The sequence below is a fragment of the Ostrea edulis genome, chromosome 4 (genome assembly GCF_947568905.1).
Source record: "Ostrea edulis chromosome 4, xbOstEdul1.1, whole genome shotgun sequence".
Classification (NCBI taxonomy): Eukaryota; Metazoa; Mollusca; class Bivalvia; order Ostreida; family Ostreidae; genus Ostrea; species Ostrea edulis.
Window position 1 is genome coordinate 50,857,340 of NC_079167.1, and position 24,456 is coordinate 50,881,795.

Sequence of the window (24,456 nt, forward strand, 5' to 3'; positions counted from 1 at the left end):
TGATCGCAGTCACCAGGACCCAGTTGCACGAAGATTAGTCAACTTTGACTGACATACAACTTGCCATTAACTCCTTCACTTATATATTGTATTAACTAGACTTTGACTGTCGGTTAAAGTTGAAACTTTTGTGTGACTGAGTCCTGACAGTTGACCCACCTTCCGTTTGATCCATCCACCCCATTGATGTGCAAAACAACTATTAAGAAACATTTCTTGTAAGTTCATCGATTTTTTTATGCCCCCATTGACCTCTTCATTTATATCCCCATATGATTTTTGATTGAAATTTAAAACACGTTCAGTTTACTGGTTTGTAGCTTTTATTTATCTTCACCGACAACCAGCATTACATGGTAACCATTTTTTACTCTTGATGAAGATTTTAATGGCTGAAATATGTTTAACGAAACGGCTGACAGTATGAAGAAAGCAAAAAATCGTTGCACGTAAGATAAAACATTTTGGGATCGGGTGCAAAGTCTGAAAACTAAGAAATGTATTCCATTTTTATGCCCGCATAGTAACAAACTATTTCACATTTTTGACCACAGTTTATCGGCATTTTGAAACATGTTCGTGAAAAAATATTGAAGAAAATCGTGCTGTATGGTTTCTTGCGATCTCGCCAAAGCTTTTGATAGAAGCATAAGGGTAAATCGTTTTCAATAGTTAAGAATCTATTTGTGTTATAGATATCAGAAAGTTATGTTTAAATACGTGCTATGAACCAGTTTAAATACTAACGCTGTAGTGCCACAAGGACCTGTACTTCGATCACTTTTGTTCTTGTTGTATGCCAGTGATGTAGCACAATATGATATCCTTTTGTAGGTCATACGCAGTGGTAGCTGCAGAACTGTAGCTCTCTGAAAAAATATTTTGACATTACAGAGCCACCCCTTATAAAAACCTTCGATTTACGGCGCACAAAAAAGCTGCGCACGGTTGAGGCCTTATATCGTTGTATTCTTGAGTTGCTGTCTCATAAATTTGATATCAAAAAATTCTTAACATATTTTCCTACAATACTTGTGTCTAAACATACCTTCAAATATTCATTAAAGCCCCATACGACCTGAAAACTCCCAGCTTCAAATGATTTCGTTTGTTGACGTAGCCATGTTAGGTAGCTGGTTAAAGTTTTCAAAAAGTAGGTCAAATTCCAAGGTCAAGGTCACAGGGTAAAAAATGTTGGTACCCACGGAAAGGTCTTGTCACAAGGAATACTCATGTGAAATATCAAAGCTCTATCACTTGCTGTTCAAAAGGTATTAGCAAGGTTAAAGTTTTCAAAAAGTAGGTCAAATTCCAAGGTACAAGGGTAAAAAATGTTGGTACCCACGGAAAGGTCTTGTCACAAGGAATACTCATGTGAAATATCAAAGCTATATCTCTTATTGTTAAAAGTTATTAGCAAGGTTAAAGTTTTCAAAAAGTAGGTCAAACTCCAAGGTCACAGGGTAAAAATGTTGGTACCCACGGAAAGGTCTTGTCACAAGGAATACTCATATGAAATATCAAAGCTCTATTTCTTATTGTTCAAAAGTTATTAGCAAGGTTAAAGTTTTCAAAAAGTAGGTCAAACTCCAAGGTCAAGGTCACGGGGTCAAAAATGTTGGTACCCACGGAAAGGTCTTGTCACAAGGAATACTGATGTGAAATATCAAAGCTCTATCACTTACTGTTCAAAAGTTATTAGCCTTCGATCTCGGGGGCATAAAAATGGACAAATGTATTTATTATACAATCATACATATACCATGCTAAATGACAATTGTAAACTTATTATATTAAGGTGAGAACCTTGTAAATTTTAAGGATTTGTGTTCGAACCTTTTGTACATCATATATGCAATAAAATATGGAGGACCCCCCCCCCCCCCCCCCCCCTCTCTCTCTCCTTTAAAAAGCTCAATTCATTTGATTAGATATATGAGTGCGAAAGATACTGAGTCACACAACGGAATTTCAATTCACAGGTAGCAAAGCGCCGTTATCTGGTCGCTGATAGGTTCAGGTAGCGAGGACAGGAAACATTAATATGGATGTCGGCGTGGTGGGGAGTGGGATCATGGGAAATTTGGGAAGTATGCTTACGTAATGTTTTCTTAAGGTAATTTGATCAAACTAGTGGACTATGGGTATCCTATCATGTAGCTTGGTACTAACGATCGTGTACGTTGTGGAAGCCGGTAAGAAAAACAATAGATTCAAGAAGGTATACTGAATCGATCGTGCAGTTACACTTTGTTTTGAAAGCTGTATTTATTTTCACTTTATATTCTAGATGGTAAAACATGTCCAGAAACAATAACTTTACCGAGTCTCGGAAGCACGAGAGATCCTGTCTACGAATTTCCATGTGATGGACACTTGATTGGATGGCGTGCTATTGGCTCCATACCCACGTACAATATACATGTCGGAGTTTGGATTCCAAACTATGGTTTCCATAAACGCCTTGTGTTTTTTCAACCTATTACCCAAAGCAGTGTAATCAACATCGAGCCGCTTATTATCGAAAGTGGAGATTCCATGGGATTTGTTTTACTCAAAGATGACTCTATTACTGGGCCTGATTTTGCGAGAAAACCACTGCACGCCCAGTCCTCACACAAGACTGTTAATGTCTACCCTCAAAATACGAGTCTTGTGGTTATAGTTCCACACAACACCACAAGAGAATCTGTCCTTAACTTTGAGGAAGTGCCATATTTGTTAGTTTCGTTGAAATTCAAATTTCTTGTCGAAATGGACTACAGTGGTAAGAATGGTAAATTAAACTGTACAATTAGTTTTACGGGATGCTAGTGTTTTTGTTCGGCAAGCATCATGTCTCGAAATGTTATGAATTATGTACACGTACATCTGAACTCGAATTTGAGGGGGAAACCCTACAGTTTATACGCATGCGTTTGGGAACCTGTATTATTTAAAATTCGTTTTTACTTTTAGGTAGATACAAAGCTCAGTTGGGGACTTCTGGGAAAAGGAATCGCCACAAACGAAATCAAGGGAAACGTTGCAGGAAATTTCCAAACTGTGAATTATGTAGAAAAGTCAATGGCAAATTCGAATGTTCACTTTGCAAAGACGGATATTTTGGACGCTTCTGTAAGAACACATGTCCCGAAGGATGCTCTTCCTGCAATCAGTCTAGTGGTAAATGTATCGGGTGCTCAGCGGGTTATTTTGGACAAAACTGTAAAGAATTGTGCCCTACCGGTTGTAATCGCTCTTTGGGGTGTAACGCGGACAGTGGTTGTGTGGAATGCCAACTAGGACTGCAGGGGAAATGGTGTAGGGACGTTATTGCAAGCTGTGATGAAGGGTCTTTCCTCGGGGCTATGTGTAAAAACGTATGTCCAGAAAACTGTTTATATTGCAATATCTCGGATTCCATGAGGCAGTGTATTGTCTGCAGAAGAAAATCACAATGGAAACAATGCATAAACACGGGTAAGATTATTTCCAGTCAGGAAATGAATCATTAAACGGAACACTTTTATTAGCTGCACTAATCAGGATATTTGATAGTCTATCAACAAGGTTAATTGAATCATAAGTATTGTCATCATGTACTTGGTCAAGTGAATTATTCAGCTTTAGTCTTTGATTTGTAATATCCTCGTCAATAAGAGCTTCTATGTATTGTTTTTTTTCCACAAGTGCTTGACCATAGGTATTTCCTCTTCAAAGGGAGCAGTTTACATTATTCATTACTAAACACTTGCAGTAATCAATTATCTTTCTGTCGGAGGTAATACATTAAAGTGTTCAACTTTGTGGTACAACAGATTTAATGCTAACATATAGTCAATAGTACTTGGATCATTAGAATTAAAATTTGTAAAATAGTCAAGAAATCTCTCATTCAGGATAGATAATCTGTATGTTTTGCAAAGATCTGTGAGTAGTTGTCCCTGTAAAGATGTCTTATCAGGTTTCTATTGTCTAAAATGTCAGGTTTATAATAAATATGTATTAGGCACACGATAATCCTAAAATGAATCATTCAGTGTATCATGTATAAAATCTTGAAGCCCCCATCGCCATTAAAATCTCCACAAGTAAAAATTTCTCCTTTACATCTATAGTTTGCTATTTCATTTTCTAACTTACAGAATATTTCCTCCGATTTGGCTTCATTCATGTATGGTTTAATATAACAGACACAAAAATAACATGAATCGATTTTCTGATGTGATTTTGTATTTTAAATGTTAGTTTCCAGCCAGTTTCACTTTTAAATACTTTTTTGAAACACTAGCATATTGTAGTCCACCTGATGGTCTACCTCTTTTCTTGGTCCTTTTTTAATTGAGTACAAAATTGGTGGAGACCATCCTGGAAGATTCTTGCTGAATCCTTAAGCATAGTTTCAGCTAAACAAAGAATATCACATTTTGAATACCCGGTACAAGTTTCTTAAAAGATCCTCACTTAGCTTTTGGTCACTGAGACCATGTACATTCCAGTATGGTCTCCACCAATTTTGTACTCAATTAAAAAAAGACCAATTCTCAAAAGAAATATCAAGCTAACATTCTGACAGTGACGTACAAGTATTCTAAGTGGCAGATATATATATATCGTATACATTTAAAACATAATTAATAATGATAATGATAATACACTTGGCACACTGATTTTGACTACGGATTACTCCTTTTACCTGATCAATATATAAGACTCATGGCGGGTGTGACTGGTCGACAAGGGATGTGTACTCCTCCTAGACACCAGATCCCATCTCTGGTATATGCAGGGGTCTGTGTTTGCTCAACTCTTTATTTTGTATTCCTTATAGTTGTAAGATTGATCACTATTCCTTATCTTCACCTTTCATGTAATACAGATGTAATTATGACTAGATTGAGTTACCGGTATTACATTGCTCGCACATCTCTTCTACAATTTTTTTTTTTTACAACTGTTGGAAAAGTTCTCTCATTTGTGACTCCTTTCTGTATTGGTATTTCTTTGAAATGAACCGTCTCCATTCTTGGTGTGGTTGGGATTGATCCATGTGGTGGTGCTGTTTCCTCTGGTAATATTGTTGTTGATCATTCTGTTGTTGCAAGTGATTTTGTTATTCATGCTGCCTTGGTATTGTTCATGTGGCTTCATTCCTAGATGTGGATTTAGTGTTGTTTACCATGTAGACAAGATTTTCTCTTCCGGTTTTGCTAAAGTGTACTCCATCCCTTGTGTAACTTTGAGGGTTTTCTGATGATATTTTGTTTGTTTTAATGAAGTATACACTGTTTTCCTAGCATATTTGGTTGTATGTACGTGTAGTATCTCTATATCTTTCAAATGAAAGGTGAAAATAACGAATAGTGATCAGTTTCATAACTTCTATAAGCAATACAAAATAGAGAGTTGGGCATACTGATTGTTAGGCCGTTCTTGGCACACTGATTTTGACTACATATAAATAATCCGTTTACCTGATCAAGATATAGGGCTCACGGGGGTGTTACCGGTCGACAGGGGATGGTTACTCCTCCTAGGCACTTGATCCCACCTCTGGTATATCCAGGAGTCCGTGTTTGCCCAACTCTCTATTGACAGAAATGCGGAGGAGATCAAGGACCTCAAAAAAAGTATGTAATCTCAAAGAAGACAAAAGAGAAAACAAAACTTAGGAAGAACAGAAGAAACAAAACGAAAAAGACGCTGAAAAAATGCAATGAAATGAAAGAAATTGAGACCTTAGCTATAGAAGAGGATATCAATGTATTGTAAAGTACCTATTAACAACTACAAACAGATACGAAGTCCTTCTAACTGATGCAGGAACCAGATACAGTGCACTCATCAAAATCAAATTTATCATGTGAAATACAAACACCCCCCCAAAAGATCTGCCAGTTGTAATCATCATGGACTCCCATTGAAAATGGCTAGACCCGAAATGGATGTACAGAAATCAATCTCAAAACTCCTATAAGCAATACAAAATAGAGAGTTGGGCAAACACGGATCCCTGGATATACCAGAGGTGGGATCAGATGCCTAGGAAAAGTAACCATATCCTGTCGACCGGTCACACCCGCCTTGGGATCCACTGCAGAAGACCTTACAAAGGGCTGTAATTTAAAACGCAGCCTCACCGACGTTTCAGAGTCCAGTGGATCATACAGAAGCTGAATCCACGCCAAAACTATACACAGGTCTTGTTCTGCAACGAGTCCATAGTAATGCTGACGATATAGTTCAAGTTTACCGTCGTGTATTTTGAATGGAACCTTAACTACCAGACGGGATGTAGACGAAATCCTGTGTTAGTAGCATTACTGTAGCAGCTTAGGCAAGGTAATGGATTGATTTTTCAGGAGGATAATGCGGGCACAGACGGCAAAATTGACTCAAAATTTCCTTCAATCGAACATCATTAACGGTCTTAACTGCCGCGCTATGTCCCCAGACTTAAGCTTGATTGAACATTTAGACGTGTGCACAGTCACCAGCCTAAGAATCCGCAAAAACTTGGAAGGGCATTGTTAGAATTACATAGAGAGACAGAACACCCACACAGGACCATTCGGAGTGTCTGTCAGTCAATGACACGAGACCTACTCACCGTTATCAACGCTAATGGCGGGCATACCCGGTATTAGTGACCAAAACCAAAATTTTTGACGCACCCCTCTTCACTTCACATGCAGCTTTTCAGGAAATAACATTGACGTTTAAAATCTATAGATATTAAACCTTTATCATGAAAAATATATATACCACACGTAGTTGCCCATTGGATAAAGAAGACAGAAACTTATCTGCTTTTAAACTCTGTCAGCCTATATACAAACGAGGAATCATGGATACATGAGTGTATTCTAGTTACACTCTGTACTAGCCAGTCAAACTCATTGTAATCTGTTTGGGTCTTTGTACCTAAAATCAGAACTGGAACTGTCCTTTCGAGACTAATACTCCAGCGGGGCACACTATATAATGGATAAAAGCAGACTTCCTCAGATCAAACCAAAAGTTGTCTAATCAAATGGTCATCTAGTACAGTGTATATTACTTTTTAGTCTCCTACCGATGAAGTCGAAGGGGACTTTAGGTTTGCGCTCCGTCAGTCCAGTTTTCCGCACTTTTTTCTCTGTTCTTGTAGATATTATTTTATATTTGGTATGTTGCTTTGCCATAACAAGTTATCAGTTTTCCGCACTTTTCTTGGTTGTGCTTGTAGATATTCATTTGATATTTGGTTTTGGTACATTGCTTTGCCATAACAAGTTACAGATCAAGTTCGAATTTCATCTCGGTCCGTTGATTTTCCATTAAGTTATGGCCCTTGGACTTAGAAAAATATGAATTGTTAGTTTTATCCAAGTTTCTTATCTCTGTAGATAAGAATACTAAATTCATTAAAACTTCTAGCATAGTAATACAACAATATAGCTAAATTATTTATGTCACCTACATGTCACAATTTATTGACTTGGTTAAAGACCTAAACCTAATTATAAGTTTGTCTTTTTTCCTGGTCGAATAGTAGGTGATTTCCAACCATTCCTATCCTGGTTCCCCAATTTTCCCTTTTACTATAACCTTCATAATGAGCTTTGAATATTGTTGCGGTACAGTAATTTTTGCAACCGGTAGGGGACTATGTATTGCCATGCAATACTCTCAGAATGCTTGTTTTGAAAAATGTTGCTTTAAAAAATTAATGAATCAATCAAATATTAAAATATTTCCGGTGATGCTCAATATAAATAGTATACCAATGAAAGGTGAAGAATAAATAGGATTTTCAGAGAATTTAATTGTTCATTATCATTTCTTTTAATTTGGTACATGGTTTAAAATTGCTATAATATGACCCCCACGCCAACAGAAAATGGATATATAGACAAGAGGCCTTACCGGTACCTGAATATTAGTGAAAAGTATCACTACTCCCAAGGGCTATGAACTCTGAAGAAAAAAAATTCTGCTCTGAATGTCTAAGCTAAATTCTAATGTTCAGCAACAGTATAAAACAAGATGTGTTCTTAAAACTTCAATGCCCTCAAAAGTGCATACACTGATGAAAAGATTTACATAATACATGTATTAACATTAAAAGATAAGACTAATTTGGACCCATCCTAGAGTTAAAACCCTGGGTGTGAAATTCACCATTTTTTTTGTACATCCTTTTCTGCTATCCCTAAGTATGTATTCAGATTATACAGTAACAGCCAACTTAAAGGGACTGGTTCACGATTTTTGATAAAAATATTTTTCATTTTTGATGTTAAACATTAAAGATATAACTCATTTAATGTTGACAGCCAAAAGTTTGACCTTCTGAATAAAAGCAATATTTTAGCCTTGAATCTGTGTTATGTAAACAAAGACTCGAGTCTTTTTATGTATACAAATAAACAAGTGAAATATTGATTTTGTAATATAAATCATCTTAATTTTGCGTAGTCACAAATTTTAACTTATATGCCTCGTTCACACGGATGCGCATTAAATTTTACTTCGCATCAAATTTTATGCGAAGTAAAATAATGCGCATTAAATTAATTCGAAATAATTCCAATATCATTTATTACAATTGTTTTGATTGGACAAAAATAAAGCTGAACAAAAGTTTACACATCAATAAATCCGAAAACGCGATGTATTCATACACGCCTGAAAACAAATAACATAGTGCAGGGAAACTATTCAAATTTTTGCAATTGTTAATAAAGTGAACGAATTGGAATTATAAGAATCAAACATTCTTTTTGAAGAATTTATCGATGTGTAAACTCCGGACATTTTACTCACAAACTTAACATAAAAGTACTTCGCACATTTATTCAGTTTGTGAGTAAAATGTCCGGAGTTTACACATCGATAAATTCTTCAAAAAGAATGTTTAATCCTATATTAAATCGCGACGTCAATTTTAATTCGAAGTAAACTAATGCGCATTAAAATCTCCGTGTGAACGCGGTTCAGATTTAATTCGCATTAACTTACGTTTAATGCGAATTAAATTCTTCGTGTGAACGAGGCATTAGATGACACATTTTACCCCAAAAATACTTGAATGTGAAAGATATAATAAACTTTGATCGATATTCATTTCTGTTGAAAATTTCGTAAACAATAACATACCACAATCTTTGTTTACAAAACAAATAATAAACTCTCCAAAATGAGCTTCTGTGATAATGTATAACATTAATTTATGTGAAATCTTTCAAACACATTAGACAGTAGATTTTGATTATTAAACGTGAAAAACAAAGTTTTGGGGGAAATCGTGAATCAGTCCCTTTAAAGAAGTCCTTCAAATAAAATCAAATTTTGACACTACCCTGAAACCAAACCCCTACCCCTAGGATCACGGAATTTACAATTTTAGTAAAGGACTACCTCCTCCTTCTAGATACTCATTTTGTTTGAATTTAGTTTCGATAGCACTAAAGATGTTATTCAAATGTTTTACACCTAACACTATATCCTAAGTTTGGTCCCACCCTGGGTCAGAACCCCTACCCCAGGTATCATGAACTTTACAACTTTGTTAGAGGCATTCCTGCTCTACATCGCTATGCATTTAGTTTTTCTTACACATATGCGGTTGTAGAGAAGGATTGTTTTGAAAATTGGCCAATTTTTGCTTCGCTCCTAAGGCCCCAGGGGGACAGGAGTCCTGGAATTTACAATGTCCCCCTTGTCCTAAAGATGCTTCATACCAAATTTGAAATAGTAATTATCAAGAAGTTTAAAATGTTCAATTGTTAACGCACGACGACGGACGACAACCAAATTTTACTGTAATACAAAATGTTTGTAGAAGGTCTGATTCAAACCTTTCAATATGCTTTTAAGGCTGTCTAAAGTTAATTCTACGTTTAACGTCACCCGCGCGCGTAGGTTTCGGCGAAATTGCCGTTTTGAAAAAACAAACAAATCCGGATTTGAAGTAGTCGTTCAGGTTTGGTTTTTCATTTAGCGACTTAATTCTATATCCCGTGTAAGAGGAAAACGCACTGAAAAATTTAATCAGAGGCCCTTAAATGAAGAAAATGGAAGTATATGCCACTAATATGTTTTACGGCGTGACCGTTTTTGAGGGCGAAGCAAAAAAGTTTTGGCATTAGTATCTATATCCAAAACAGGACAAAAATAACCCGAAGTTAGCACGAGGACAGAGCTGTATCAAAGCATCCTAATTTTGGACATTTGATCCGCCTATATATTGAACGCGGGAAATAATATGTTTTACGGCGTGACCGTGTTTGAGGGCGAAGCAAAAAAGTTTTGGCATTAGTATCTATATCCAAAACAGGACAAAAGCAACCCGAAGTTAGCACGCGGACGAAGCTGTATCAAAGCATCCTAATTTTGGACATTTGATCCGCCTATATATTGAACGCGGGAAATATAACGCAATTGATGTAAACAGTATATTGTGACGTCATATTCAACGTCGTTATTTAGCAAATTTACAAACATAGCATTTGAACCACAACAACAAACATGGCGTTAATCGTGGAGTGATTATATTTGATTAAGAAAATAAGATTTACATGCTTTTAAGGATTTTATGTAACATCTCAGAACGACGTGAACTAGGGTAGACGAGATTCAAAATGGAAGAATACATGTCCACGCGCTAATATTCGAATCGACGCCATTGGTACCAAACTTTTCAAGTTCCATAGGTATGGTTTAATTTTTCATTATTTTCCTATATTTTCCTTTTACACATGTATATACGTGTTACCTATAGGGAGAGCTCCGCTCTCACGGCCCTTCGGGCCGTGAGAGGGCTTCGCCCTCTATTAAAGTAAATAAAACGTACAAAGATGGTTTGAACCGAATTAATCTCAGCGAGATTCGTCGAGGCTGGATATTTGGACTGACGCCTCTTCCGAATGTCAGACCAGTGTCACACAAAGTGATTCGGGAAATCTTGCCTGAAATTCAGCCGCTTTTTGTGATTAAAATGGGTTAAGCAATTCCTTGATCGCTTCAACTTTTCGTCTTAGACATCCTATTAACTCCCTATCACATTTCATATTTACCTTCTCAACAGTGAAGAGTTCCGATGTACTATTTCATGACAGTTTGTACTACGATTGGAAATACAGAACTTGCTGATTGATAATTACTTTGTACAAAGCATTTTTAAAACTTTAAGATGTGTCATAAAAATTAAAAGCACTAAAAAGAAAACTAATTATTTAATCAATTTATTTGAGGGCGTCCTAAACTATCGGAATCCTGCCTTGTATTTGTAGATGTGAAGGTACAATCCTGATCTTTTAGTTGTGGTACACCAGATTAGCATCTTCCTTTCAAAATTGTATTTTAAAAAATCAACACAAAACAAAGTAAAGCATATTTTAAACTTTAAGATGTGTCATTATAAAAATGTATGAAATATTGTCATCATAATTTTAATTGTAACTGAGTCACATGTGTCTAGCAACTATTTCCACAAAAGGAAGTTTTCCTTTAGTTTGCTATGTTTGTGGTGATGAAAATCCATTGGATGTACCACCTGATATTATCGCAAGCCACTACTCTGCTCACCCAATCTGCATGGTGTGTTCGCAGAAGGGATACAAACCCAGATTAAGGAAAAAGTCTTTGCTGGGAAAACGCAAAAATTGACCTGGACTTGAAAATCAAATCCCACATTGTGTTTAATTTGACATATTACGTTTTTGGTCACTAAATTGGGTGATGTCTATTTGAAATTGTTGATTTTTGGGTCACTGAATAGGTGATTTTCAATAAATACACGTTTGTTTAAAATTTTTGTTTGTTTATTTTTTTCCTCCCTCCCTCGTAGGTTTTGAAGTTTTGAGGTGACGTTAAACGTAGAATTAATTTTGAACAGCCTAACATATTCTCAAACAACAATATTCTTAAACAAAATAGAAATTAGCATTACTTTCTAATTAATACTTTATATATTCTAATTTAAAATAAGAAATACATAACTTCAGTATCGGAACAATGTATTTACAATGTTTAAATAAAATCGCTTCAAAATTTTTAAAGATATACTCTTTTCGGTTAAAAAAATAATGATTAAGTCAATAAGTAGAAAAAAGTCTGTAACTTGAAGAAAAATTGTCTAATCAATATGAAAATACCAAGTGCACATCTTCATATGATGAGTACAAATTTTCAGAAAAATCTATGCACTAGTTTCTTAGAATATGCCCGGACAAAATCATGTCTACAGACAGACGGACAGAGAGACAGACGGACATGGTGATTCCAATATACCCCCACCCAAACTTCGTTTGCGGGGGATATAAAAAGGTGATTACAAAACGTCCTCACTGAAACAAAGAAATTCAAGTAGTGTATGTGTAAACGATGAACACTGCATTCACTGTGTGAAGCTCATTACATAATCAACGATTGTTCTAAACATATCAATAGTATGGGTGTCGCATTAACGACAATTTCTTGCCAATTGTAGTGAACAAAAATAAAACAGAAGGATCCACTAGCTTGGAGGCTATTTTGATTCCGGTATTTTCTCTCCTTGTTCTGAGTGGTGCAGTGGCTGGCGTTGTTATCTTTCTCTTAAGGTAAATGTATGGCAAGCCCTTTTACTATTTATTCGTGAAATAAGATATCTCTTTAAATAAAAGAGATATCTCTTTACACTAGAAAGATATCTCTATTGGTTTTTGAGATATATCTGTAAGTTAGAGATATATCTTTTTATGCTAGGGAGATATCTCTTTACCCAAAATAGATATCTCTTTAAATAAGAGATATCTATTTAACTAAAGATATCTCTTTAAACAAGAGATATCTCTTTATCCTAGGGAGAATCTCTTTCTCTTTGAGAGATTTCTCTTAAAGCTAGAGATATATCTCTCAAAAAGAAAGAGATATATCTCTAGCTTTAAGAGATATCTCTATTAATGTAAAAAAAAATTATCTTTAACTTAAAAAGATATCTCTTTAAATTAAACCCGGTGATCATAATGACTTCTCCCTCTTGCATCGCCATTAATATGATGTAACCCTATTTTTTAACCAATCAAATTACTTCTAGTGTAAAAATGGCGAAAAAGGTTCAAGAGGTGGTTGGGGTAATATACGAGGGTTGTTCGATATGTAATATGTATTGTATGATATCTCAAAAGCATTCAACTCAAATAGTGAAATGAACATTGCATCCCTTCAAAGTATTATCCGCGGTTTGAAATACATAATGTCAATCTCTGAATCTGAAAAAGTCGCATGGGGCTAGATCTGGAGAGTATGGAGGGTGTGGCAAGATGGTAACCTTCGACGACTTCAAAAATTGCTTCACAAGCTCAGATGTATGTGATGGAGCATTATCATGAAGTAGACGAACATGCCTAAATCCTGACACAGGGCGTCGTTTGTGATCATATTTCTGGAGTTTTTTTAGTATAACATCTTGGTAACACCGACCTGTAACACTTTTGTACCGGAATTTGTACGGCTATACCACCACATGAGAAGAATATGCAATAAAGAGCCTTCTTTGTGCTTATGGTTCTTTTGGCAACTACAGGCCTTCTACCGTGTTTAGTTAGCCATATTTTGTTTCCAATTTTTCTTACTGGTTCGAAATAGTGAACCCATGTTTCGTCACTAGTAACAATGTTTGCAATTTGTCTTTGATTGAATTTGGGAACATTTTGCGCAATTGCTTAGCGGTTTGTACCCGTTTTTGGTCATCTGTCAAAATATGCGGTATCCATCTGGCAGAAATCTTTCGTACTTTCAAAATACGCTTCAAACTGAAATGCACCCACGATAGCGATATGCCAACGCTTGGCAATATCACGAATCGTGTATCTGCCATCACTTTCAATTATTTCCCTGACTTTTGAGACATTTGCCTTGTCTTTACAGTCATAGGTCGGCCTGATTTTGCTGCATCTTTGACGGACTCTGTGCCAGTCCGAAATTTCTTTCTCCACCTACGAACTGTCTCATAAGATACCTTATCAGACCCATAAACTTCCCCCAATTCAGTAAAAATATACATTACCGAATTTTGTGCGAACTTGTATATAAGCTCTAATTTCTCCAATATTTTCAACCCGTTTCTCAACCATTTTTACAACAGTGGTCAACGACTGGCTCTATTGAAATGACTATAAGTTTAAAACTATGTGGAGGTGAAGGCTCGTGTTTATACCATTGGGAAGGTATTGAATAGAGCTATTCAAGAGTATCATCATCCACGAAACCGTGCAAAGCGTTATCGCGCTGTGGTACAATACACATTACATTTCGAACAGCCCTCGTAAATGTAAATCCAGTCTAGCTCACATTTTATCAATTTATTGTCTTTGGTTTTTTGTTGTTACCTGTATACACTTCACATGCGGTAAACGCAAAATCTTCGCCCGGGATTGCAGCCATCATGGTAAGATTTGCTTTGGCGGGCTTCCGATTTAGGGAGAATTCCTTAAAGAGACACTACAGCTCATTTTGCGCAAAAATCATGAAATGACAATTTTCCTAGTGCTTTCTCAATTTTTGTTGCATTGTTGAAAGTATGAACTTTGCGAAAATAACACTTATCTAAAGTTAAAAATTATCGTTTTAACGTAAAAATTAATACTTTTTGATGGCCTATACAAAAAATATCGAGTCTCCTCCTTTCAGTCTTCAGACGCATGCGCATAGACAGTAAACAGTGCAGCATGTCGTCCAGTGAGAGAAAGTGTAGTTGACAGATCTAGAATTTTGACAGATTCTGTGAGAAAAGAGGTAAAAATAGAATGAGATAAAACTCATACGTGAAAAATAATTTACCTTGGTATCAGTTTGACCGTTGGAAAACAAAGAGCTCGGAGAAACCCATGTAACTCAGTGGCGGATCTAGGATTTCCGAAGGGGGTGTGAAAGTCAAAGATTAGCCACAGTAATCGGCCATTCTGGTGCAAAATTTGGATTTTCATTCACAATCTGTGGCGTAAAAAGGGAGGGGGGATCCTCCCCCCCCCCTAAATCTGCCATTGAGACTAGCTGCGAAGACACTACTTTTAAAAGTAAGTGCTATTTTTATCTGAGCACGACACGTGTTAGTTGTAAAAATATCGGTCAATGGGAACATGGAAGGGTTTCTGTTGAAATAATGATTTATATAATTGCTTATTTTAAGGAGCAGGGAATACTCTTATACTTAAAAGGTGAGTGTGCACCCCCTTGAAGGGGAATTAAAATAATTTCCTACACAACACCTTTGCTGTCATTCAAAACCACGTGATGTAAATAAGCATTCAAAAGTCCGAGTCAGAACGAAGAAACCTTTGAATTCCGAACGATCTTCAAAGCGCAGTTGAGAGTAAATTGATGCATCCCAATTGTTCAAAATTTTCAGTATCGATATGAATTTTATCATTTTATCAATACATGTTTTAAAAAACACTTTATTAAAATGTGGAAAATGAGCTGTAGTGTCTCTTTAAGTATCCAAACTAATAAAAAAATATTGGAAAGAGATATCTCTTTGAGAGATATCGCTTTTTTCAACCGTTAAAGTGATATCTCTTATTCTTTGAGAGACATCTTTCCAGGAATTCTTAAAGAGATATCTCTTTAAGTGAAGGAGATATCTCTCAAAGTAAGAGATATATCTCAAAGTAAAAGAGATATCTCTTTAAATGAAAGAGATATCTCTCTAATTGAAAAAGATATTTCTTAAAGTAGAAGATATATCTCTGTAATTGAAAAAGAAATCTCTTATCAAAAAAATAATCTCTTAAAGTAGAAATATCTCTCTAAGTGAAAGAGATATCTCTCAAAGTAAAAGAGATATCTCTCAAAGTGAAAGAGATATCTCTAAAAGTGAAAGAGATATATCTCTAAATGTAAGAGATATCTCTAAAAGTGAAAGATATTAAGTGAAAGAGATATCTCTTAAAATTAAGAGATATCTCTTATTTTAAGGGGATATCTCTTTAAAATAAGAGATATCTCTTTCATTTAAAGAGATATCTTATTTTTCGAATAAATAGTAAAAGGGCTTGTCATATAAATGAGTGTACAAATACCCTGACAAATTCAAATACACAAAAACTGTCCATGCACTTTAAATATACTACTCAAAATTTGATAAGGATCATAGCTATTTTTCTGTTTAAAAAATTAATAACTGCATAACTGGCAATATTGTGTCCAAGTGAAATCAAAAACGTCTTCAACAAACTTGCACGTGCATTTCATGCCATGGGAAATGCGTTTCTCATCACAGTTTATGCTTTTGCTACCATTGCACGATTTTCACTCAGGCATCGGTGTCTGATTCTTTCTAAAATTTCAAACTCACTTGAGTGTTTACACTACGTTTATCAACACAATGCCCCCTCAACGTGTAAGGCGTTGCCTGACGACAGAACAACTGGGCAGATGTATTGGAATGCTTGACGCTGGCTATTCACAACGTGACGTTGCAAATGCACTAAACGTCAGCCAGAGCGTTGTAAACAGGCCCTGGAACCGACAGCAAACTTTTGGTATAGCAGCACACCGACATGGGGGTGGTCGTCAGAGGTCGACAACCCAACGCCAAGACCATTTTGTGGCTCTTCGGGCACGACGTCATCCCTTCTGGACAACCAGCCTACGTAACGACCTCCTGAACGCCTCGGGGGTGAATGTGTCCAATCAGACGATACGGAATCGGCTTCACAATGCAGGTCTCAACTCGAGAAGGGCATGTGTTCGAGTCCCTCTGACTGTTCGACACCGGTGGGAGCGATTGGACTGGGCTGAAGATCATGTCACTTGGACACAGAACGATTGGGTTCAAGTTCTGTTCACCGATGAGTGCAGGTATTGTTTGGACTTTACAAACAGGAGGCACCGAGTGTGGCGACGACAACGTGAACATTTCCATGATGCCAACATCAGTGAACATGACCGTTATGGTGGTGGTTCCATCATGGTCTGGGGTGGAATCAGCAGGGATGGAAGAACAGATCTTCATGTCCTGGAGAGAGGAACAGTGACGGGGGTGCGGTACCGGGATGAGATCCTCGATGTTTACGTCAGACCCTACGCTGGTGCTGTTAGCCCTGATTTCATCCTGATGGATGATAACGCCCGTCCTCATCGCGCCAGGGTGGTGGAGCAGTACCTTCAGCAGGAGACAATTGCCCGTATGGACTGGCCAGCGCGCTCGCCGGACTTGAACCCGATTGAGCATGTATGGAACATGCTGCAGGTTGCCCTTTCACGCAGTAGAGCACAACCCACGACTTTGGCAGAGCTCGGAAACGCCCTCGTGGAAGAGTGGAACAACCTTTGCATTGGAAACATCCGGGTGCTTATTGACAGCATGGCTCGACGTTGTCAAGCCGTCATTGATGCAAGGGGAGGCCATACCCGGTATTGACACTTCATCGACTAAATGTAATGATGGACTATCCCCAAAAACTGTGTAATTCTTTCTCTGGTTTGCTGTTAACTTTTTGTAATGAAATGCCTTTTGGTGTTGTTATCAGATTTCAAGCATTCCGTATTGATAAAAGTTCATGCCGTTCATGAATTTTCATTCATAACTTGAGTAAACACGTTTCTGAGTCAAATTTACGTCTTTTGTTATGTTAGTGGTAAATTACACACATATAACCTAGTGATCCTTAACAAATTTTGAGTAGTATATGAAATTTGGCTTAAAGCTGGCATGAATTAATGAATATGGTAGAATTCTGTGTCCGCCATATTTCTTGGCTTATTCGCCATATTAGATGAATATTCTATTGTTATATATACATGTATCAGGGTTAGCATGGTATATAAGGGGACGTGTTTTTCTTCTCTTGCCTAAACAGGTAACATGTACATCTCCGATGCTAAGGTATAGAACATCAAAACGAAATATAATCCCGTTTTAGAACACCACGAAGTGCTCCAAATTACGATAAAAATATCGTCAATATGGTGCCCTGTGTTTCTATCCACGCCGTGATTTTCATAAAATGCTGGTTCTGCGATGAAAATACGAGGTCCAGTTTCGTGTGAGATTTATTAAATGCATGCATGTCAGATAACCAGTTTTTCATCCACATATTTATTGTCACTTTAACAAAAACCATCACTGTCCTTTCCTACGCAATCTCTCCGGAACAGCAGTGCCTCAGGTACAGTGTGGCTACTCCAGCTGATAACACGTACAATTTTCAGAATGCAGTCTTTGATACCAAATAATTACTAAATATGCTGAGAATTGCATGATTCATACCGATTGTTAGGCCGTTCTTGGCACACTGATTGTTACTACGTATAACTGCGTTTACCTGATCAAGATTTAGGGCTCACGACGGGTGTGAACGGTCGACAGGGGATGCTTACTCCTCCTAGACGCCTAATACCACCTCTGGTATATTCAGGGGTCTGTGTTTGCCTAGCTGCAATAATGTAACCCTCTCAGATATGGGGGGGGGGGGTACAACTCTTTAGGATCTCCATAATGGTGCAACATCTTCGATCATCCTAAACATTTGCTGACTTTCTTTACGTAAATGAAATGATATTCTATGTTTCTTAGTTAATATATAAATTTACAACCCGCAACTTACGATTCGTGAGGCTCTATTCTACCGTTTCCAACAATTTCGATATATTCCAATTTCTCGATTCATATTTGTGCGCCATGTTTGATATACTGAAATTTCAACTTTCGATTGTCAAGTTATTTGCATATGCCATATAAGGTAATATTTACATCAATGGAGCAGTTCGGAGGAGAAAGCTATTTCGTCGGTTTCAAAAAAGTTTAGATTTGATATAAAGTTAAAAAACGAACAGCAGAGTGTAAATTGTTTCTGCAACCATATGGTTTTCCTTTCTTTGTCGGAGTGGCTCGAGTAACTACATTTTCGCGCAGATTGTCAATGTTTAGGTTTTTCATTAGATCCACCTACGAGATCTCGCAATAACAAGCATGGCGGAGCAGACGAAGAATTTTGCATGCTATACATGATGTTTAATGAAAAACACCTTTATTAGACATGCCCAAGCACAAAGTTGGTACTCCTTTTGTTGGACTAATACACGTAGCTTATTATCGGTTATTCATAAAATTATTTTGCACCATTACGGAGATCATATGGAATTGTAGCCCTATCCCGAAAACGTCAGAATAAAAAAAAATAGGATAGGGCTACATTATTGCAGCTAGTGTTTGCCCAACTCACTATTTGTATTGCTTATAGGAGTTATGAGATTGATCACTGTTTGTTATCTTCACTTTCGTGGTGTTCATGCAATTTTCTGTATATCCGTTCAGCATCATATCAAAGTTATCAACTTTTCGAGGTAGTAATTCACCAACTGTCGACGATATTTTGTCAATGTTCATCCACTCTCCACGTTTCGTGACAACAGATGATTTACTTAATCTAAGTTCAGTGGCTGCCCTCCCTGTATGTTCGGTTTATGTTGGCCTCGCTGCTCTTATTTTCAATAATTCTCGAGAGGGACATTAAACAATATTCAATCAATCAATTGAGGCAACAAAGGTTATGAAGTGCAATCACAAAAACCAAAGACACCTCAGTTTTCCCAGCTTGAATTATCGTGAATAAAGGTATTTCTATAGTTTCTGTCAAGAAAGGCAACGTACACTATTGTTACTTCCAAAGAAGTATGAATTGTTGGCAATATTCAACACCAGCTATTTCAACATCGCTAAAAATGCCAAAATTAGATCCTCACTAAAACTTTGATTTTTACAGACGTCGACGTAGAAATGTTCCTAAAGAGACTGAAATTGACCTGAAAGTGCGAAATGGACTTCCCTCGCAAGAAGCACTACGTGAGAGAGAACGCCGAAGCAATTCTTATGTTGACAATTTACCACCTATTGCACGCCAAACCCAAAGTAGACAACTTCCTCTGCCTCCAATCGAAGATGAAGAAGGTTACATGGCACCACAAAACCTACCAGATGTGACGTCACCACTTTTACAAGAACAACATTCAGATGAGAAGTAAACTGCGCATAAATCATCACTGTATTTGTAATTTTGAAAGTTAACATAATCATTGTAATTTTTGTACTCACTTCAGAGAAAATGGTGGTATTAATTTCTGTCCGTCTATCTGTGCCATCTTCGTTTCTGAGTGCTATTTCTAATCTCTCTCTCTCTCTCTATTTCAAATACACAGTTTGTGCTTTAGCAATGAAACTTCACACGCAGTGATCTATGACTAGAGAATGACCCCTTTTGTTTTGTTTGTGTTTTATAGGTCAAAAGGTCAATAGTCATTACCAATATTGTAAGAAACGGTCTTCAAATGCAGTTTGAGCCCTACCGATGAAACTTTGACTTATGGATGACCCCTAAGCCTGGTTTACATAATATCCCACGGTTGCCGTGCGATTAATTTGAGCGATTTTCCGTACGATTTTAGGAGGCTGTGGGCTATGGTGTTATACGGATATCGTGCCATTTTTATTTTTATTTTTTTGGCATGGGCTCCCGTAAAGAGGTCAGGTTAAATTCGTACGATGGCTGTGCGGAAATTGTTCAAAAACAATGCAATATTATGGTTTCCCTTTGGGGAACTCGTACATAATACATGTAAGTCGCGGAACAATTTGTTTACATGCGAAAGTGGGAAATTATTTTTCTTCATTGCATTAGTGAATCTGTCTCATATGCAGTCCCATGTGAGTGAAATATTCTCGAGAGTCCCTCTTAAACAATATTCAATCAATCATACGCAGTTTCATCACCCAAATTCGACTGATATACAAACTTAGTAAATGTTAAGTATTCAGAGAGTAATTAAATACATGGAATTCTTACTATATCACGTTATGTCGTTTTTCTTACGTATCATATGTTTATGTTTCCACATAGGTAAAATACATGTATTTCTTTCTAGTATCTTATATTTCCTACACTTGCATACACATATGTATTTAAAGAGAAGTTGCTTTTAATACATTTTATTGTCTTCTTCATTGACTGTATATCCAATCTGTCACAGTAAATGCACCTCCTACTTAATGCACCCTCTACACAGAAGAGCTCTTATCTCGAGACTGACGTATTATTTTTAGTCCCTGCGCGACCTCCACAAGTCTCTCTCGGAAATCGTACAGCGCTCTTGAGATAGCTGTGTGAGGGCCTTTCGAATGTCCCGCGCGGCTATAATCTCCTGACGATTAATTTTTCCCCAAACAGCTTAAAAATATCGTGCATTATAGCTGTCCGATCAGCGCACTTCTTCCGTGAAATGACCGCGCGGAAATTGTACAATACATTGTATAACATGTGCACAGGCTGTTATATATTTGTATAACGTGAAATGACCGCGCGGAAATTGTACAATACATTGTATAACATGCGCACAGGCTGTTATATATTTGTATAACGTGAAATGACCGTGCGGAAATTGTACCATACATTGTATAACATGTGCACAGGCTATTATGTATTTGTATAACTTAAAACTAAGAGGTGAGTTCATCATTCCGTACGAGAATATCAGTCACCACCTGCCATCACGTGGAGGCCGCACGGCGAGGTAGTTACAGTCAGAGTACCGACTTCTTAGGAGTCTCGCAGGCCAAATGTAAACCAGGCTTCACTGTCTCTGTTAAATGACAGTCTCGCAGGCCAAATGTAAACCAGGCTTCACTGTTTCTGTTAAATGACAAAAAGGAAAAGTAAAAGATCAAGGACACTGGTTCAGATATAGAAAATATTATTTCCGGGTAATACCTCAAATACCGGTAACTAACGAAATGAATAGACGTAACTGACGACCACCCTGATTGTTAAGAAGTCAAAGTCTTTTGGCCACATGTCCAGAGAGTCTCCATTACTTAAAGATGATTCCTATTTTGAGGTGTAAATGTTAAGGTAATAGGTCACGAAGGGTAATAAGTGTTTCCCTGGTAATGCATCGGTATGAACCGCAATCTAGCAATGAAACTTCACACAAAAAGACTATTACAGAACAATATTCCTTTAAATTTTTAAGAAGCACAACCAAATAGATATGACTTACTAAGTAATCTTATTGTTGCATTGTCTCACAGCACTGGCATCTTTTACTTTCAGGCAAGGATCCAAATCACTCGTGGGCGAAGCAGATCCAAGCGGACCGTCACTTCCGGTAGAAAATGAATATGAGATTATTGATAAAGTGGAACCCATAGAAGAGACATTTGAATAGAAATCCGGGGAATGGAATCCCAACAATGCAATAAGATCTTTTCTGAAAAGCTGCAACCTATTTTAGGAGTGATCTAAATATCATCATTTTTTAAAACTTACGTACAGTGTATGTGTCTTCCCCCTCCATATGACTTTTAAGTTTATATCGTTTAAAAGTGTGATTATTTTACATTACATGAAATATGAAAAGTGATCGCTAGTAGTATGCGTGAGATGGACTGTAATGTTAGTATGTACATGTGTGTGTGTGTGTGTGTGTGTGTGTTAAGGTTGAACCTGGGTACTATACATGAACCTTCAGTAACAGTCACCTGTGTTCCACACAACGAAAAAAACCAACTGTTGCATGTTGATGGTACAGTGAGAGAATTTTTATATAAACTGAAGTTTATTGTGATCTATTTCTTTAGTGTCGTTCATTTTTCCACAACAATGTTATGCCCTAGACAAGTAACTTTATTTAATCAATAACCTTTATCATTGCTGAACATTGTTCAAGGTCACAATGCGCTGTCTAGTTATATGCAACCTTTATACAGAGTTTTTCCATATCGTCTCCTTCACCTCAGTCAGAGTGTTTTAGTTAGTGTTATATCTTAGTATTACTATCCAATGTCTCCCCATTACAAATCCTTCGGATGAGACCGCCAAAACCGAGGCCCCGTGTCACAAGGTGTGGCACGATTAAGATCCCTTCCTGCTTAAAGGCCGTAAACGCAGAGCATAGGCCTAAATTTTGCAGCCCTTCACCGACAATGGTGACGTCGATCTTTCCATATGAGTGAAAATTTTTCAAAAGGGACGTTAAACAGTATAAAAGAAGGTCATATACAGATATTTTTGCAGATAAAATTCACTTGAGCAAATGTCCTTAGTGCAGGGTCATGAGACATTACCTAGTAATAAGCAATTTTTGCCATACAACAACCCTATGTCTCTCCATTACAATTCAATTCAATTATTTATTGATTCACCAAGCATGTTGGCATACAATCATGTTACACAATATGAGATATATAATGGCAATAAACTAATTACTAACAGTTCATTTACATATATGTAAATACAAGTATATATTTGATATGTACCTGTGATATTAGACTATGTATGCAATTTAGTATTGCATATTACATGAATTAAATGTAGTTATAGCACTCTACGTTTGGTGCGCAATTCAAAACATTCATGTAAAAATTCACAAAACCTTCTAGCATGAACTACATTGACAGGATTGCATAGTACTTTACATTGGTTTTCCTTTGATATATCATCGTCTGAATTGTAGATGTTCAAAGGGTAATATTTCTTTCTTATATCTTTATACATGAAGCAGTCATATAAAAAATGTAACTCATCTTCAACAGTAGTTTTACAACACTGACAAAAACGACATTCTTTTGGAATACATGGTTTTGAATATCTACCAGTTTCAATTTCTAAAGGGTGGGCAGATATTCTTAGTTTTGTTAATCTAGAACGTACTACTTTCGCAATTGGAAATTTCAAATAGTCTTGTAATTCATAGTTCTTTCTAATTTTGCTGTAAAATAGCAATTTTCCACGTTTAGAGAATTCAGTATTTTGCAGTTGCATGTTAATATTATCAATATAGTAATTCTTCAAGTAATTGTAAAATGTGCTTTTATCAATATCCAATGATGGAAGATTTAGCTTATTTCTTAACTTTATTATTTGTCCTTGCCAATTTTCCTGTATGCCAGTATTATAAAGGTTATCATCTTCCAGTTTAGCAGCCATAAGTATTGGATTTCTAATACCATTTTCATCATCATAGCTTTTTAGTCTTTTGTAAAATTTGAACATAGAGAGGAGAGCTTTAAAGCAGATGGGGAATGTTCCTAATTCATATTTGATGGCTAAATTTGAAGCTTTTTTCTGTACACCCAAAATGTCTTTAAATATTAAGTGCTGTATTTTTTCAAAGGGTAGTTGGTCACAATTGTTAATGTTAATATTAAAGTCTGAAATCCAAATTTCAGAACCATATAAAATGATAGGTTCCATAAGAGCAGAATAAAGTTTTAAGAGTTTTTACAGATAATTTATCATAAAAGGGCAAGGAATGTTTAATTGCATAAAAAGCTTTCCGTGCACGGTCAGCTAGCTGTTCAGCTGCATATTTAAGTTTGCCATTACAACTGAAAATAATTCCCAAATATTTATATTCATGTGTAAGATGAATTATTGAGTGATTATAATAAAAATAGTGTTAGGCTGTGTCAATTTTCTTATTTGAGACAATCATTGCATTAGTTTTATT

The 24,456-nt window shown here is 36.5% G+C and overlaps 1 protein-coding gene across 1 annotated transcript; it reads left to right on the forward strand.

Annotated features, from left to right (window-relative positions):
• The first annotated feature begins 1,986 nt into the window (after nt 1–1,986).
• On the forward strand, nt 1,987–24,413 carry LOC125670610 (uncharacterized). The gene is made up of 6 exons (XM_048905856.2): nt 1,987–2,195; nt 2,291–2,767; nt 2,959–3,462; nt 12,458–12,569; nt 19,719–19,973; nt 22,059–24,413. The coding sequence occupies exons 1-6, from the start codon at nt 2,141–2,143 to the stop codon at nt 22,171–22,173; spliced, it is 1,518 nt and encodes a 505-aa protein (XP_048761813.2). The 5' UTR covers nt 1,987–2,140; the 3' UTR covers nt 22,174–24,413.
• The last annotated feature ends 43 nt before the right edge of the window (nt 24,414–24,456 follow it).

Bases quoted from the DNA above. Each gene is read 5' to 3' on its own strand.
- LOC125670610 (XM_048905856.2), top strand. From the start codon at position 2,141: ATGGGTATCCTATCATGTAGCTTGGTACTAACGATCGTGTACGTTGTG. The intron at 2,768-2,958 runs GTAAGAATGGTA...TTTTACTTTTAG, and splicing joins TGTCGAAATGGACTACAGTG to GTAGATACAAAGCTCAGTTG. The intron at 19,974-22,058 runs GTAAACTGCGCA...TTTTACTTTCAG, and splicing joins GAACAACATTCAGATGAGAA to GCAAGGATCCAAATCACTCG.